At 40.1% G+C, this 15,911-nt stretch overlaps 1 protein-coding gene and 1 long non-coding RNA gene across 2 annotated transcripts in view; one reads left to right on the forward strand and one right to left on the reverse strand.

Annotated features, from left to right (window-relative positions):
- The window catches only part of COL25A1 (collagen type XXV alpha 1 chain), a 421,681-nt gene that overhangs the window by 11,220 nt on the left and 394,550 nt on the right, over nucleotides 1-15,911 (reverse strand). The window contains exons 26-31 of the mRNA XM_067568260.1: nucleotides 14,975-15,037; nucleotides 11,727-11,777; nucleotides 11,391-11,417; nucleotides 9,029-9,109; nucleotides 7,345-7,380; nucleotides 6,057-6,110 (exon numbers count right to left, since the gene is read on the reverse strand). Coding sequence (XP_067424361.1) covers nucleotides 6,057-6,110; nucleotides 7,345-7,380; nucleotides 9,029-9,109; nucleotides 11,391-11,417; nucleotides 11,727-11,777; nucleotides 14,975-15,037 — 312 coding nt within the window. The remainder of the gene's footprint in view (nucleotides 1-6,056; nucleotides 6,111-7,344; nucleotides 7,381-9,028; nucleotides 9,110-11,390; nucleotides 11,418-11,726; nucleotides 11,778-14,974; nucleotides 15,038-15,911) is intronic.
- LOC137166508 (uncharacterized) lies at nucleotides 398-15,354 on the forward strand. Its single transcript, XR_010923722.1, has 3 exons — nucleotides 398-539; nucleotides 1,600-1,686; nucleotides 13,372-15,354. It is a non-coding gene; the product is annotated as an uncharacterized lncRNA (long non-coding RNA).

Consider the following 15,911-nt stretch of genomic DNA (forward strand, 5'->3'; position numbering starts at 1 on the left):
AGTGAGCAAGTAGTCGTCCGTTCAACGGTAGTGGTCTTGTAAGGCATTTAAGAACCAGATTGAGGTCCCAAACCAGAGTAGGATGCTTGACTGGCAGAGAGAGAGTTCTGAGCCCTCTGAGGAACCTCACTGTCGTTGGTTGGGCAAAAATGGAATTACCATCTATTGGAGAATGGTAAGCCATGGTGGTTGACATGTGGACTCTAATGGAGCTCAGCGATAGCCCCAAACTTTTTAGTGTTAGGATATAGTCCAGTATATCTGGCAGCAATGAGGTCATCAGTGGAATATGTGAGGTCACACCAATAGACAAATCTTGTCCATTTTTGAGAGTATGTGTAGCAAGTAGACTGTCTGCTGTGTAACTACTCTTTTTACCTCTTCTGAACAGGTTGTCTCTAATCCCAAGAACCATCAATCAACCATGCTTTGAGATGAAGAACTCTGAGACTGGAGTGAAGGATCTTCCCGTCTTGCTGGGAGAGGAGATGAGGCGCAACATGGAGAGTGATCGGTGAGCAAACAACCAGGTGTCTCAGGTAAGAAAACCATATTTGTCTGGGCCAGACTGGAACTATAAGGATGACTCCGGATTTGTCATTTCTATTTTGAGCAAAACTCTGGCTATTAGAGGAGTTGGTGGCAATGCGTACAGTAGATCCAACAACCATTGAAAATGAAAGACATACCGCAGTGATTGGTGACCCAATCCACCTCTGGAGTGAAACTGAGCACTTTTCTTGTTTATCACTGTGGTGAACAAGTCTATCAGGGGGAAGGAGGGAGAGGAAGCCCCATTGCCAGAATATGTGGTGAAATATGCTGGAATCTATTTTTCACTCATGGTCTTGAAAGAAGTGCCTGCTGAGTGAATCTTTGGTCACATTCTGAACCCTTGGAAGACAGACTGTTGTGATGACGATCTGATTGTGTTTATGCCCCAATTCCAAAGCTTGGTAGCCTTGCCACAGAAGGAGGGTTGTTTCTTCTTGCCAGGTGATATAAAACATGCATGATATGTTGTCCGTCATGACCTTTATGTGCTTGCCCTTGATTAGTGGTAGAAACTGGAAGCAGACATATATGACCGGAGGTTGATGTGTAGCATGGTCTCTTGCGACATCCACTTGCCCTGGGCTATGTGAGCACTCAAATGTGCTCCGCACCTTAGCAGGGAGGCATCTGTCATGACGACAACTGGTAGGGAAGGACGTGAAAATGGGACTCCTGCACACACATTGTGATGGTCTTTCCACCAACTGAGGGATTGTTTTACACAGGTGGATATGTAAAAGAGCATATTTAAACTGTGTCTGTTTGGTGAATAACAGTCCTGAGCCACCCCTGAAGGCAGTCCATTCAGAGCCTTGTGTGGTCTATGACAAAGGTACTGGCTGCCACATGCCCCAGCAACTGATAACTGTTTTTGACCAGAGTTTGGAGACTGAGCTGGATTGTATTGACTACACTGGAAAGGGCCACAAACCTGTGCAGAGGGAGGTAGGCTCTTGCCATTACTTGATCAAGATCAAGATGATCTTCTATGAATTCTAAGTTTTGCACAGGGGTCAAAGTGGATTTTTGAATGTTCAATTTTAGGCCCATGTTGAGGAAGAGATATGTGGCTTCGGAAGTTGCCTGTGACATCAGTTCCAGGGAGTGACCTTTCAGCAGCAAATTGTCCAGGTAAGGGAACACTTAAATACCTTCCTGTGGAGCTCTGCTGTTGCTACTACTGACATGACTTTTGAAGAGACCATCAGGAGAGATGACAGGTTGAAAGGGAGCATCTGGTACTGAAAGTGGTACTGGCCAACAGTAAAATGTAGGAATTGTTTGTGAGATAGGTGGAGCCTAATGAGGAAATATGTATCCTGAATGTCAAGGGCTGAGCCCCAATCCTCTTGATCTAGGGAGGGAATTATTGCTGCAAGTGTCACCATTTGAATTTTTGTGCCTTCACAAAAAGATTGAGTAACCTCAAATCCAGGATGGGTCTCCCAACTGCCATTCTTTTTGGTACCTGAAATAAAGCCCCTTTCCCCTGTGCTGCATGGGAACTGATTCTGTGGCACCCAAGTGAAGGTGACTGTCTGTTTCTTGACAAAGCAAGCTCTTGTGAGAGGAGTTGCTGAAGAGGGACAGGGAAGTGGGGTTGGTGGGTGAAAGAGTAGTAAAGTGGATAGCGTACCCTGTGGAGATAATCTCCAAAATCTGCTTGTCTGTAGTGATCACCTTCCAAGCCTTCCTGAAGTGGTAAAGTCAGTCACTGAAGGGAGGAAGACAGTTGAATAGGTGCAGCTGGTAAGGATGAGGATGGAAATTCAGGCCCTTGACCAACCCATCAAAATTGCTGCTTGGAGGTGTGAGGTGGAAGGCTGAAATGTGGATGGCTTTCTTCTCTGGAATTTCTGTTTCTTTTGATGCAGTTCATACGGCCTCTGGGAGGTCAAGAATTGGGCACGATGGAATCTCTGAGGTTGTTAAATGTTATCTTGTACTCAGATGTATAGATCCCAAGAGAATACAAAGTAGCCCTAGAGTCCTTTAACGTGCTTGGAGATTCATCCATGCTTTCCACAAACCCATCAAAAGGAAGGTCTTCCACTGTATTTTGGACCTGTCCTGGAAATCTGGAGAGCTGGAACCAGGAAGCCCTTTTCATGACTACTGCTGTAGAGCGTGAATGGGCAGCAGTATCAGAAGTGTTGAGAGGGAGGCTTGTAGAGATGTTCTGGCAAGTAGCTGGCCCTCCGCAATAACTGTCTGGAATTGCTCTCTCTGCTTCGTGGGTAGGTGGTCAACAAACAACTTCAGATTAGTGTAATTTCCATGATTATATTTTGCCATTGACACCTGGTAATGGGTGATTCTAAATTGTAAGGAGGCTGATTAATACAATTTTCTACCAAGTTGATCTAGACTCTTTTTCATGGGACATGGTGCTGTCTTCCAAATTCCTTAAATGCATCAACCACCAAAGAATTGAGAGGGATGAGAAAATAAAAACTGAGTCTTTTGCTGGATCATAATATTTCTGATATGCTCTCTTGCAGGTAGGTGGAATAGTAACTGGGGTGTGCCAGATGATCTTCACGGGGTCCAGAAGCCTTGTTGACAGGCAAACTAGGCGGGCAGATGAGGGTGAATGAACGATACCAATCAGCTTATGATGAGGTTCTTTAACCTCCTCAAGAGGGATCTGCAAGGAGTCAGTAATTCTCTTGATCAGATCCTAGAACTGCTTAAAATCATCCACCAATGGTGGAGGAGGAAGCATGAGGAGATGTTAGCCAGATGAGAGTCCTTTTCATCGGCTCTAGCTTCCTGCTTCTCAAAGGTTTATTCTTGAGGATCAGGTCTGCTAGAGAGGGCAGGCAATAAAGGTTGCCTATGACTGCAACAGGTGGTGCTTGAAGCCCTGGAAAATCATTGTCAATAATCTTTCAAAGGGTCCCAGTATAGTCAAGGAGGTGGTGCATAACAACATGAAACTGGGCCATAGCTGAGGTAATTTCAATGGGCATAACTGCCAGAGCTGTCTCTGGCTGAGAAGGAACAGATGGCGATTCGCCTGCGCAGTGCTATAGCAACGGCATGGGGCATTAGGCTAACTAACACACGTGTGGGCCGAACAGACACTGCTATGAGAAATCTTCGAATACCAATAGGGACGCTATTCGAAGAACTAAGTTATTTGGTTAGCTGTATCCCATCTTTTGTAAGTTGAATTTTACAAGCAGACCATATGCAAGAAGAAATAGGTGCAAATACAGACTAGTGTACAAAGTTTGCCCATGTAAGGCCCCCGTGACCACCTTTGGCTTGTTTGTATCTTCCTAATAAAAGTGTAGCCCATGGGAGTGTGGTAGAAAGTTCACTGTTCAAATTGCTATATTGATGTTTCCACTACGCTGAACATGCTACTGAAATTAAAATAAGCCCAATATACTAAAAATACAAAGGCGCAATCAGGATATATATAATATGCAAATTACCATGCAATTTAGTGAATGTGCAAATTACATGTAAGATATTCCAATGGGGATATTAAAAATCTTACAGTGTTTGTTGCAAGAGTAGGCATTTGCCCAAGTGTCCTTTGCCAAAATGTCCCCTTATTTTCCACAGTTGTGTATTGGGCTGGCTGTTGTTATATAGGCCAAAGCTGATTGCACTACAGTGGTGCTGTGTGTATATAGGATCAAACTCTGAGGCATTCTCAGAACTGAAATCAATAGGCTCAGGATCTGGTCCATAGTTTATAAAGTGCTATGAGATTTAAAGTGCTATAGAAATGTAAAATATTCCCTTCATCATTTATCTAGTTAGATTGCTTGATTAAGCATATTTTAGCAGGTTAAAAAAGTACAAATCCAAAATAAAATGTCTTAAATCCACCTCTCCCACCCACCCGCCCACACACACACACACACACGCACGCACGCACGCCCGCCCGCCCGCCCGCCCGCACACACACACACACACACACACACACACACACACACAAAGAAAAAAAACTTACAAATACTTTCCTGTGGATGCTATAATTCCGAACTGTGAAGAAGCTGCACTGCCTAGTATCCCTGTGGCTTAAATTGTTCAGTCACAGTTACAAATTCTGGGACATATAGTCCCTATTTGTTCATAGAACATGAGCCTTAAAGTGTAGTTCTACTGTGAAAAGTGACTATAGTGACAATAATGTTCTGCTTTTTTTGTCTCAATTTCTTCTTGCTCAAATTTGTTCAGTTTACAAGCGTTTCAAACTCAACCTGGAACTTGTGAATGAAGATGGGTTCTTTGCTCTCATATCACCAACAATAAAAGCCCTTTGGGCCAAATCATGTTCTCAGTTATACATACACAACCTTAGTATCTTCAGATCAAACCCTTGGTTTTACCTGCCTTGTGGTAATACCCTCCCTGACACCTGTGCAAACACACTGGTATTGTCTGTACTAGTCTTTTTTCTGGAAAACTTCTCCTTACATGGGCGCAGACCCACCAGAGATAGCAAGCAAGGAAGTGCTAATGTAGGTAAGGTATCGGTGGCCACTTTTGACATCATGTTGTGTAAATCTGTTCTGAATAGGGTTAGATGATATAGTGAAAACACCACTGGTAACTTGAAGCCTGGTCCACACTAGCCTTCAGGCTGTTGCTACCATACAATGGAGCTGCAACACAGTTAGCAACAGTTGAAAATTCATCAGGAAAAAGTTTCCTCTAGTCAGAGCCATTATCTTCACATCACATCCTCAATGATGTCTGTGCAAACCCCATTATCTTCAGATCACACCCTGAGTGCATGTCTACAGTAGGGACACTACAGCAGCACAGCTGTGGCACTAGCGCTATGCTGCTGTAGTGCCCTAGTGTAGATGCTTCCTGCAGCAATGGAAAGGGTTTTTCTGTCGCAGTAGGATCTCCACCTCCCTGAATAATGGTAACTAGGGCGACAGAAGCATTCTCCATTGACATAGCTTTGTCTACACTAGGGATTAGGTCGGCATAACTATAGCACTCAAGGGTGTGAATTTTCCAGGCCCAGGTGATGCCCATGCAACCCTTCACCCCTTATCTTCAGATCAGACCCTCAAAACGCCTGCACTAACCACCCTTTTCTTTAGATCATACCCTTAGCGATGTCTCTGCAGACCTCTTGTCAATATCTTTGCCTTGTTGTAACTGATTGGAATGTAGTAAACAATTCTCCTGATGCTGTACAAGAAGGACTGGCATACCGCTCCCTCCCACTCACCTTTGTTAGTTAGCGCTGCCACGCTAACAGGAATGAAAAGCCATAAAAACTTATTTGAGTAACTAAATTAATCAGATCGCTTAGAGAATAAATCAGATGAATAAGAAGGCACTATTTTTACATTTTTCAGATTAAATATGCACTTTAAACTATATTAGGAAGTCTGACCCTTAAAGAGATGATTATTTTGCTCAATAACGTGTGTGTGTGTGTGTGTGTTGTTAGTTTTAGAACAACATTTTGCTATGATGTTTCCTTCATAAGGAGAAATATCTGAAGAATGTGTACTTACTCTGTCTCCTTTAGGACCTGCTGGGCCATGTGGACCGACTGGGCCATCCATACCCTAAAAGATTAAACAGACAAGCAGTGAAAAACAAATGCCCCAAAATCTCTTAGCAGTTCTTAACTGCATGTTTATTCTAGCCAAGAACTGCCTTAGAATCAGTTCAGCTCCCCCTGTCTGAAAATATAGACTGAGATTTTCAAATCTTAATTATAATGGGAACTGGGCATCCAAATCTACTGGGTGGCTTTGAAAATCACATCTATAAACTGTTAGTTGTGATGTAGATCATCTTTCACCTAATTGGTTTGTACTTTATTACTTTAAGTCAACAGATTTATAGAGGTTTAAAATATAGAGTGAAATTCTGCCAGTCAGAGTTAAAGGGTTAAACATGGAAGTTTATACAAAGAATTGTGTAGATTACATATAAAATGATGAATGACAGGCTTAAGAAAGCGTTTAAATACACAGAGATATTGTTCCTTCACTTTTTCCCTTCATGATTATAAATGCCACAGCAGTTAACATTTGTTTTAAATGTGAGAAGGCTCAAGACAGAACTGCAGCAGTTTTGCACCACTCTTTCAGACTCAGCATTACTTGGTCTTGTGAAGTTAGTATAAAACTCATCAGGGCTTCAGTTTATATAGGGAAGCCTAATCTTACCAAGTAGAACAAGCACTAGTGAAACCATTGCTTTTTTACTTTTTCTTTTTTTGCTTTCTAAGCTCAGAATTGATGGTCCAAGCATTGCATGGTTTCCATTGCTGAAGTCAGAGGGAAAAACACACGCAAAAGAAAGGAAAAGGAAAATATACAGCATGCGTCACTCAAATGGCAGTTCTCCTTTCTTACATGGGACTGGAAAGCTAGTCCCAGTGACAAAGCTATAATTTCCAAGACCAATGTAAACCAAGGATGAACATAAAGCTCAGAAACCAGATGAATATACTTAGACACATTGAGCCATGTCCCCATTTAAACAGATTTTCTGTTTATTTACAGATTTTTTTGTGCAGCTATATAACTAAGCTAGCTCTAACCAAATTTTCAGCCCAGAATGCATTTTTAAGATTCAGAGCCCCATCTACAGAGCACTGCACTACATGTCTGTCATCCCCCCCCCCCACTAACCTGTACCAAGACTTTCTCCAGATTCAGCATCATGTAAATTGCCGGAAAAAAACTGCCTCATTTCATGCAAGTGACATGTATAAAGTAGGCAGACAGGACCACTGTGAAACACACAGACTCAGTAGCAAAGCACGACACAGGAATGCAAGGAACTCACCCGGGGTCCTGGCTTTCCGTCTAAGCCAGATGCTCCCTGTATGATTAGGTGGAAGCATGGATGATGGGTATAACACGAAGGACAAGAATGTGAGATTAGTAAGTGGTGTTGATGAATAAACATAACCGTTTACATTCTGTGTTTAAGTTACGGGGGTCTGGAATGAGGCTCACATTATTACAATATGTTAGTTAAAAATTTACATACAACATTAAGAGCCTGATTCTGATCTCAGTTACATTGGTTCTACCTTGATATAATGCCACTGACTTGATGGAATTACTCCTGAATTACATCAACGTACCTGAGATCAGAATGAGGCCCTAGATATATTAGTGTTACAAACATCAAACATCATGGTGTTTCCTGTGCTTTAATATACAAATACTTAATTTATAAATTAACTACTAAGTTGCCTAATGTGGATTATAAAATAATGACAATACTGACTACTCTACTTTGCAATGAAATTAAAATATACATTTTAACATTGATAAGAAGTGTTTAAACTGAAGAAAATTGTGTTACATCACCAACAAAATCTTGTCCCCCATTACAATGGTTTTATTCATTTTCAAGAGCCCAGGAGACAATGAAATTCCCTGTTTTTTCCCAACAAATTACAATCGTAGAGCACATTCATGAACAATTAATCTAATTCCAGGCTGGGAGTGCATATAATGCATTGCACTTTGGGCTATTCAGTTTAACATCCTTGGGGACTGGATGACCCCTGGTGGATTTTATGTGAATAACATAAAACTGGTGCAGTGGAAACTATTTGCTGGATTATCAAAGGGACCTTGTCAACTTGAAAATGGTCAGTTTCATTGAGTGAAATCTAAAATCCTCAGAGTCTCCCTGAAAATCTTAAAAAACGTTTGATTAGATTTTTGGGATCATTTTTTAAATGCTGCTGTGGGCTAGACCCACTCAACAAACAGGGGAAACAGATTTGACTATAAAGTGAAAAACAATGAAATTGACTTTTCACAAAGTGCTGTCAAATGCACAAAGTAAACACACTAAAATTTGTATTTCCTCTAATTGCTTTCAGCTCTGGTGTCACTTGTAACAAAATTTTCAAATGGAAATGTGATTTTTAAGTCTATTGTTTCCTTTTAAGATAAATCTAAGCCAAGTACCTATAATGGGAACTGTTCTGAACAGTACAAGGCAAAAGTAAAAAAAAACAAAAAAAACCAAACCCTGACTGAATGAGGAATGTTTTAAAATTCTGTAAGCCAGTTCCCAAGGTCTTCACTCAGATTTTACTCAGTCTTACTCAGGCAAACCTCCCACTTTAGTAGTAGCTGTTCAAGGAAATATCGATGAAGATACATTAAAATTAAAACACAAAGTGTTTGATAAAAACACGTTTTTAAAGCAAACACCACACAACATTCAAACCACAACATGATTAATGTAATGGGGCTGACAGCATCCTCGCGAGGCTATTAACCCTGTCAAGTGACACATAACAAAAAGAAACTGACAGCACTGTGTGTTACAGGATGTGACTTTGGACAATGGTACAGACTCTGGGTAAAACAAAACAAGACTGATGTTCTGCTCCAACAGGACAGGGGTTTATAAATGCTGCTGAGTAAACCAGAGTTGTTGGTTGAAAGCAGAGAGAAAAGTCTGTGATTTGCACTGAAATGGAATAGTTTTTTTTACTTACTGGAAGACCAAGGGGCCCTCTGTCACCCTTTTGACCCGGTTCACCCTTCAATCCTTTCAGACCATTTAACCCTGGTTCACCCTAGATGTAAAAGTATAAATGCCAATTTTTGGGTGCTACCATGGGTATTTAAGCTGGGACAGAAGAGAGCCAGTCTCAGAAGTAGCTGCAAATTCCAGTTCAAAACGGTCTTTTCAGTGTAAGGTACTAATTCAGCATTCACAGTTTATTGGCGATTTACATGGAGATATTGTAGTGACCTGTGCTAAAATATACAATAGGCAATTATTGGTCGTTAAATACAATTGTGTGTTAAAATAATACAAGAAACTCTGCCGTATAAGACTTTCTTGAATCACTTCTAAATAATTATTGAAGTATTTGTCCGATGTGGGGTCAATTATAATTTTCCTGCCTTTTTTGAGTTTCCTCTATGCCCACACATTTCTGCCCTAGGCTGATAATTCAAACTGAAGAAAAACCTTAGAAAAGAATATCAACGTTTGCATTTTGTTTAATATAGTGCTAACTGCAGTGAGAGCGTCTGAAAAGTGCATTTTGTGTGGAAGTACATTTTCTTCCAATGGCAAACTGGAATTTGCAACATGATCTTATGTAAAGATACTTTAAACCTTTAAGCACACATTGTTAAACAGGAAATTAAGAGGAGCAGTATGTTGTACTGGGACAATACATTTTGAGGGCCCATGCTTCACTGATCTCACAAAAAAAAGCTATATTAGAACAAAAGATATTGTGTAAAGATTGTGATTATGAAGTTACATAGACATCGTTGTATTGAAAATTGTGACGTGAATAATGGCGGAGCTAGGGTATGTGTGGGTTCACACCATGTAAACTACTATAGCGTGGTGGTTCTACAGACAACTCAGGGTGCTAATGATACCTGCTTCCAGTGAGAAATGGGAATGCATAGGATTTTCTCTATGCCCATAACTGTTCCTACGCCCTGTTCCCAGGTTTCTTTTTGCTGCACAAAAAAATCAAACAAACCATAAAAGAATTTAAACTATGCTTCTGCTTTAAGTGACCTTTTCTTTATATCCTGCCTAAAAACAGGAACCATTTCTATATTCTTCCTCCATTTGAGATAATGGACATGTCTACAATGGAGCTGGAAGTTGTATTTCCAGCTCGAGTACACATATCTGTGCTATGTTCCTTTCAGACCAGGATAGGGTGAACAGACAGCAAGTGATAAAAATCAGAACAGAGATGGGAGGTAATGGGCGCGTACATACGAAAAAGCCCCAAATATTGGGACCAGTCCCTGTAAAATCAGGCCATCTGATCATCCTAGAGCACTAAAAATCCTGACATTTTGGAAGCAGAATTCCCACAAAAATCTGAGTATCAGGTAAAAAATCTGAGGAAAGAGAAGTCTGATGCGAAAATGGAATAGACTTGATTTCAGAAGATAATTCTGACCTACTGCCAGGAAAAGTTTGACATAGTCTAACTGTGCTCACGCATTAAAAAGGGATATTTCTGCCTCATCATCCATACCTCAAAAACCAAATAACCCTTTTTTAGAAAGCTGAATATGAAAAGAGAAATGTAATGATTAAAATGGTTATGAAATGCTAATTCTAATGCAGACAGCAGGTTGTTAGGGGATTCATTATGCCAAAGTGGCATACTGAATTTTTTAATGAACATGTAAATTAAATTAAAATACAAATTAAAGCATGGTTTCTTTTAACCCTTCCAAAATCTTCCATGTTTTCAGGTAACTGGATGTTTTCTAAGAGTTTTGCAGGGCTTCTGAGGTAGGTGTGAGTGATTCTACACTCACACATACCCCAGGGATGAGGGAGTGTTTCCAGCAGAACTACGATACACTCTTGTCTGCAGTGGAACTCGTGGTCGGGACTGTGAGAGATAATAGGAGGTGGGAGAGAGAGAGAGACAGGGAAGAGAAAAAGAGGTGTATCTGGAAACAAGTTTACTTGATTTCACCTCCTCCATGTACAACACACTCATCCTCTGTGTTCTAAAGTGTAAATTTAAGGCAATTTCAAAGCAATGAGAATAGCATGAAACTCTCACCAGCAAACAGGAGGCTCGATAATTTACTACCAGTTTGTAATCATCATCATCGTAAAAATCTAATCCAATTTCTACTCATGTGAAACATACACAAGAAATGACAAATCATTACAATTCAAAAATATCATTTAACTTTTACTTTAAATATCTGCTTAAAGGCTTAAGAGTATCAGAAAAATTTAACAAATAAATGAAACAAAGGACACAACATAGCTGCATGCTTCACTATGATTAATAAAGAACATAGCATTACACATTACAGACTTAAAGAATCCAGGGTAATTATTTTTACCTTTGGGCCAGGCAGTCCATGGGGTCCCTGAAAATAAAGATTCCATCTTTGAATGAAGAAAATAAAGGTTGGATGCACCTACATTTTTGTCCTCACAAAATAAATTGTGGATGCCAATATAAGTAGTTGAACCTATAAATACCTCATTGGGGGAACAAAATGGGGAAACACATTTATGCCCACAATTCATTTCCCCACTTCCCAAGAACTTTGGGTTAGGATCCAAATACAGATCCAAAATCTATGGCTTGGGCCCATCTCTAATAGTCATGTTTTCTCATAGCACTTTCATTAAGCAAGCATTGCAATGGGGAGAGGAAAAAATAAAAGACTTACCATAGGGCCTGGTGACCCATGCGGCCCTGGTGGTCCTGGCGGTCCTATGATCTACATATAAAAATGATGTCATCAGTTCATGTAGTGAAGGGAATCTCCCTTGCAAATACAGGAAGTCAGACTCTTTCTCCAGCTCTCTGCTAACATCATTTGTCACCATTCAGATGAAGAATACTGCAGAGTGCTGCAGTTGCTTAAGAACCTCTCAGCTGGGAGAGCAATTTAAAAAGCAATAGCATAACTTGCACATTATTTTGGTACTTGGAGTGCTTTACTGATATGGTTATTATTCTCATTTAATGGATAGGGCACAGAGAGAAAAAATAACACGCCCACAGTCATACTTCAAATCAGATGCAGAGCTGAGCTGCAAACAGAATACAGGTCTCCTGACTCCCATTCCTCCACTCTAACCATTAGATAACTTTAAAACATTAGCTAGTAGTAAACTTCTTCAAATCCTGATGGAGTAGAGCTGCTGTTGGCTCTTTTATTTACTGGTACGTATTCCCTGCTGTATTTGCAATCTATATTTTACAAGAATAGTGGGGGATGCTGTGATGCCATTCCTTGGTTCCTTTCCAATCCTGATCAATGGAAATAAAACTAAACAATTTACCTTAAGTCTTGGGACATGTCTAGATCACTCTCTTCCTCCCATTTTATTTGATTTAGCCCAAGAACCACTTGCACAAATGTTCAGGCTTAATCCTAATGATGAAGTCATTACAACAGGTAATCAGGTTATTCAGTTTTCGGCGTGGGCTGGTTTACTTTATTTATCCCACCAAATCCAGGAGGAAGAATTTGATTATGATATTTGTAACATTTAGCACCACTTCTCACATTGGGCTCAGTCTAAAATAGCTATGAACAAGGGTTGTGAGAGCAGCACTGAGCCACCAGCAGGGCTGTCGAGCAGCACAGCCAGTCCTAGGGCTTAACATGTAGCATTAATGACTTTTCTAGCCAAACGTCCGAGGTTAAGTGTGGTGTCAACAAAGCAGGTTTTAAAATATAAAACAGGATGAAGAGGGAAGGGTTGATAATGGCTGGTGGGAATCTCTGGGAAGTGGAGAGGAGTGGCGAAGCCTCTAATGAGAGAAGGAAAGGAGGACAATTGCCACGACTGTATTCTCCAGAGGATAAGCCTTTTACAAAACCACAGCTAGGACATTCAGCACATCTGCGTCGAGATCTTTGAGTTCCACACACACCCACTGTTGGAAAGTAGCGAACTGATTTTCCCTTCAGAGCTAGATTGAGACATTTGTGGTCTGTAGTGAGAGATGGGATCTAGAGGTGCCAGGACAGGACAGGAAGCCATCAACTCTTGATTTCTTATCCTAGCCATAACATTGACTGCCTGTCACCTTGGGCAAGATGCTTAACCTTTTTCCTTCAGTTTCATGATCTATAAAATAGAGATAATGGTAGTTACCTATGTGACGCTGTGTGGAATATGAATGATCATTTATAATGTTACCGTACCAATATTGCAGAATTGCAATAAATATCATATAGGATATGCCATGCAAGGTATCAATGGAAAAGTCATGATTCACTAAGTTTAATAAGCAGTTTATAGGTATGTATCAGTTTTGTATTATGAGTTCTAAATATGTATGGTGCATTTGTATTTCAGACTTGTGTGGTGTTTCTGGGTAACACCCCCAGACAGGATGGAAGCAGCACTAGCCCACTCAACGGCCCATCGAGGGAACTCAAATGTACAATGATTCCAGTGAAAGAACTCAGGGGCTACACTTTATGAGTCATCAGGACATGTAAGAACATGCTTATGGACAGGGGACTCTGACACTTTTCCGTGCCATGTGCTACTTGACACAAGGGAAGTACAAGTCTCATGGTACAAGTACGAGCTGCACCTTCTCAATCCTGTCTTCATTCCTGCTTCCTACCTACGGAACAACTATTCTACATCTGAAGCTGTGAAACGAAGGACAGACACCCATCCTGGTACTGGAGGTACTCCAGAGGAACCATACAAGCCTGCAAACTCCAATACTGCTAAGAATCTGATACATATGGACTTTGAAATCATTTGTATGTATCTGATTGCTTTGACAATTTAACATCTCTCTTCTTGTTTGTTTCTTTCCTTTTATTATAAACGTTTAGTTTTAGTTACTAAAGGATTGGCTGGCAGTGTGGTATTTTGGGTAAGATTCTTAAGTAAACCAATATTGATCTGGTGATGTGACTGACCCTTTGGGGATCAGGAGAACACTTTCGTAAAGGGAATAGAGTTTTAAATAACTTATCTCTTTACTGGACCTAGTTGCTGATTGGAAGCCAGAGATTGAAACGCACTAAAGGGGGCTGTGTATTTCTTGTAGTAGCTTCTTGATAATCAGTGTGGAAAATCTGGAGCACTGTTTGTGACAGGTAGGGGAATCTAACTTCAGTGTTAACCACCAGTTTTGGGAGAATCTGCTCTCCTTTTGCAACCTGCTCTGACCTTGGCATTTTCAGGTGGGCTACCCTAGGCACGGGCAGGTCACAACCTACATCACAAGACCAACATACATGTGATACTGCAAACACTTGCTCATGTGAGTAATCCTGAATATTTCCTTGAAATTATTCACATCAGCAAAGATACACTCATGCACAGATATTTCCAAGATCAGGCCCAAGCCATTAAGGACCTGATATACTGCTCAACAAAATCAATGGGAGTCCTTCACTTGGCTTTGGATTGGGGCCTACCATCATTATAGCCCTTTGAAGATCTGCTTCTCATCTGTCCCTCCAAGATACTCACTGTACAAGGCTGATAGATACATAAACAGACTGCTGAGACAGGAAATTTCCATCAGTCTTATCTCTCTATGATTCAACACAAGAAGGGATGGTTCTTATTCTCACTGAAGCCAGTGAGAGTTTTGTCCATGACTTATGCAGGGGTCTGAATTCTTATATAGTTTTTAACTGCATAGTATAGGGATAAGTTAGTAAACAAGTGACCTGCTTGCCAGAATTCTGTATAGATCAGTAGTTCTCAGATTACTATCCATGGACCACCAGTGGTCTACCTTGCCCACCTGGTTGTTCATAGAGTAAAACATTTTGAAAACCAAAAAAATAGGAACTGTGGGTGTTGGTAGGAGAGCTCATCCATGAAGGTCCCTCTCCTTCTCTAATATGACGTGTTCCTCAGATTGAAAAGGTGGAGAGCAACTGTTATAATAATGAGCACATCGCAACAGTACGGCAAGACTTACAGAAGGACCTTGAGGACCAGGCAAACCAACATCTCCTTTTTCTCCTTTCATACCATTGGCTCCCTACAAAATCATTATAAAGAGTTATTAAACAATTTCTGTCTTATTAACAATTGAATTTACTCTAGAGAAAAGAACATATTTTGTGATTAAATGTTTGTTTTTCATAATAAGAGTACTGCTTATAATACAACTGTATTTCTAACTCCCATGACTTTCATACTTGCCAACATATATTATAAAAGGATGCTTATTGCAAAAACTCATAATAGCCACTAACTACTAGACTATCAAACAATTACAAATATTAATTTTAAGATGCATGATTAAAATACAGATAGATCAGACACCACAAAGTTTATTAAAAGTGCTTTCTCTTGCAATTATACTGGTTTCATTATATATTGTGCATGTGAGTGTATGTGCAAATATACACACACACTTTCTGTATACATGTATTTATACACCCCACATACCTATAAATAAAATATATTATATATATAATCCTGCTATAAATACAAAAAATAGACTTTTCATAAGTGTTTATGCAATTTCTCTCCTTCAAGATTATGAGTCAGCCCCTGAGGTTCAGTCAAGCAGCTCATTTCTCCTGAACTTTATCACATTTATTTTTGTCAAAGCTCTGCTGAGATTGATGACTCTTACAGTGGACAAATACATTTGCTCAGCATACCAGCTAAACTACATCTTTCCAAAGTGAGATTTTATTTGTCCACAACTAGAATGAAAAGCTCTGACAACTAACCTTTTGGTCTAGCGTTCATGCCTTCTCCTATACTAGAAATGGAACAACTAACATTTTCATTTTATGTTTTCTGTTACTTCTGCAATTTACAAACACTTAAGAACTACCAAATGTGGAAGATGACGTTAAAAAACCCAAATTAACTTTCAGCTAAATTAAATTTATTTTGCA

The sequence above is a fragment of the Emydura macquarii genome, unplaced genomic scaffold (genome assembly GCF_026122565.2).
Source record: "Emydura macquarii macquarii isolate MOO-44397 ecotype Brisbane River unplaced genomic scaffold, CSIRO-AGI_Emac_v2 contig_2863, whole genome shotgun sequence".
NCBI classification, from domain to species: domain Eukaryota; kingdom Metazoa; phylum Chordata; order Testudines; family Chelidae; genus Emydura; species Emydura macquarii.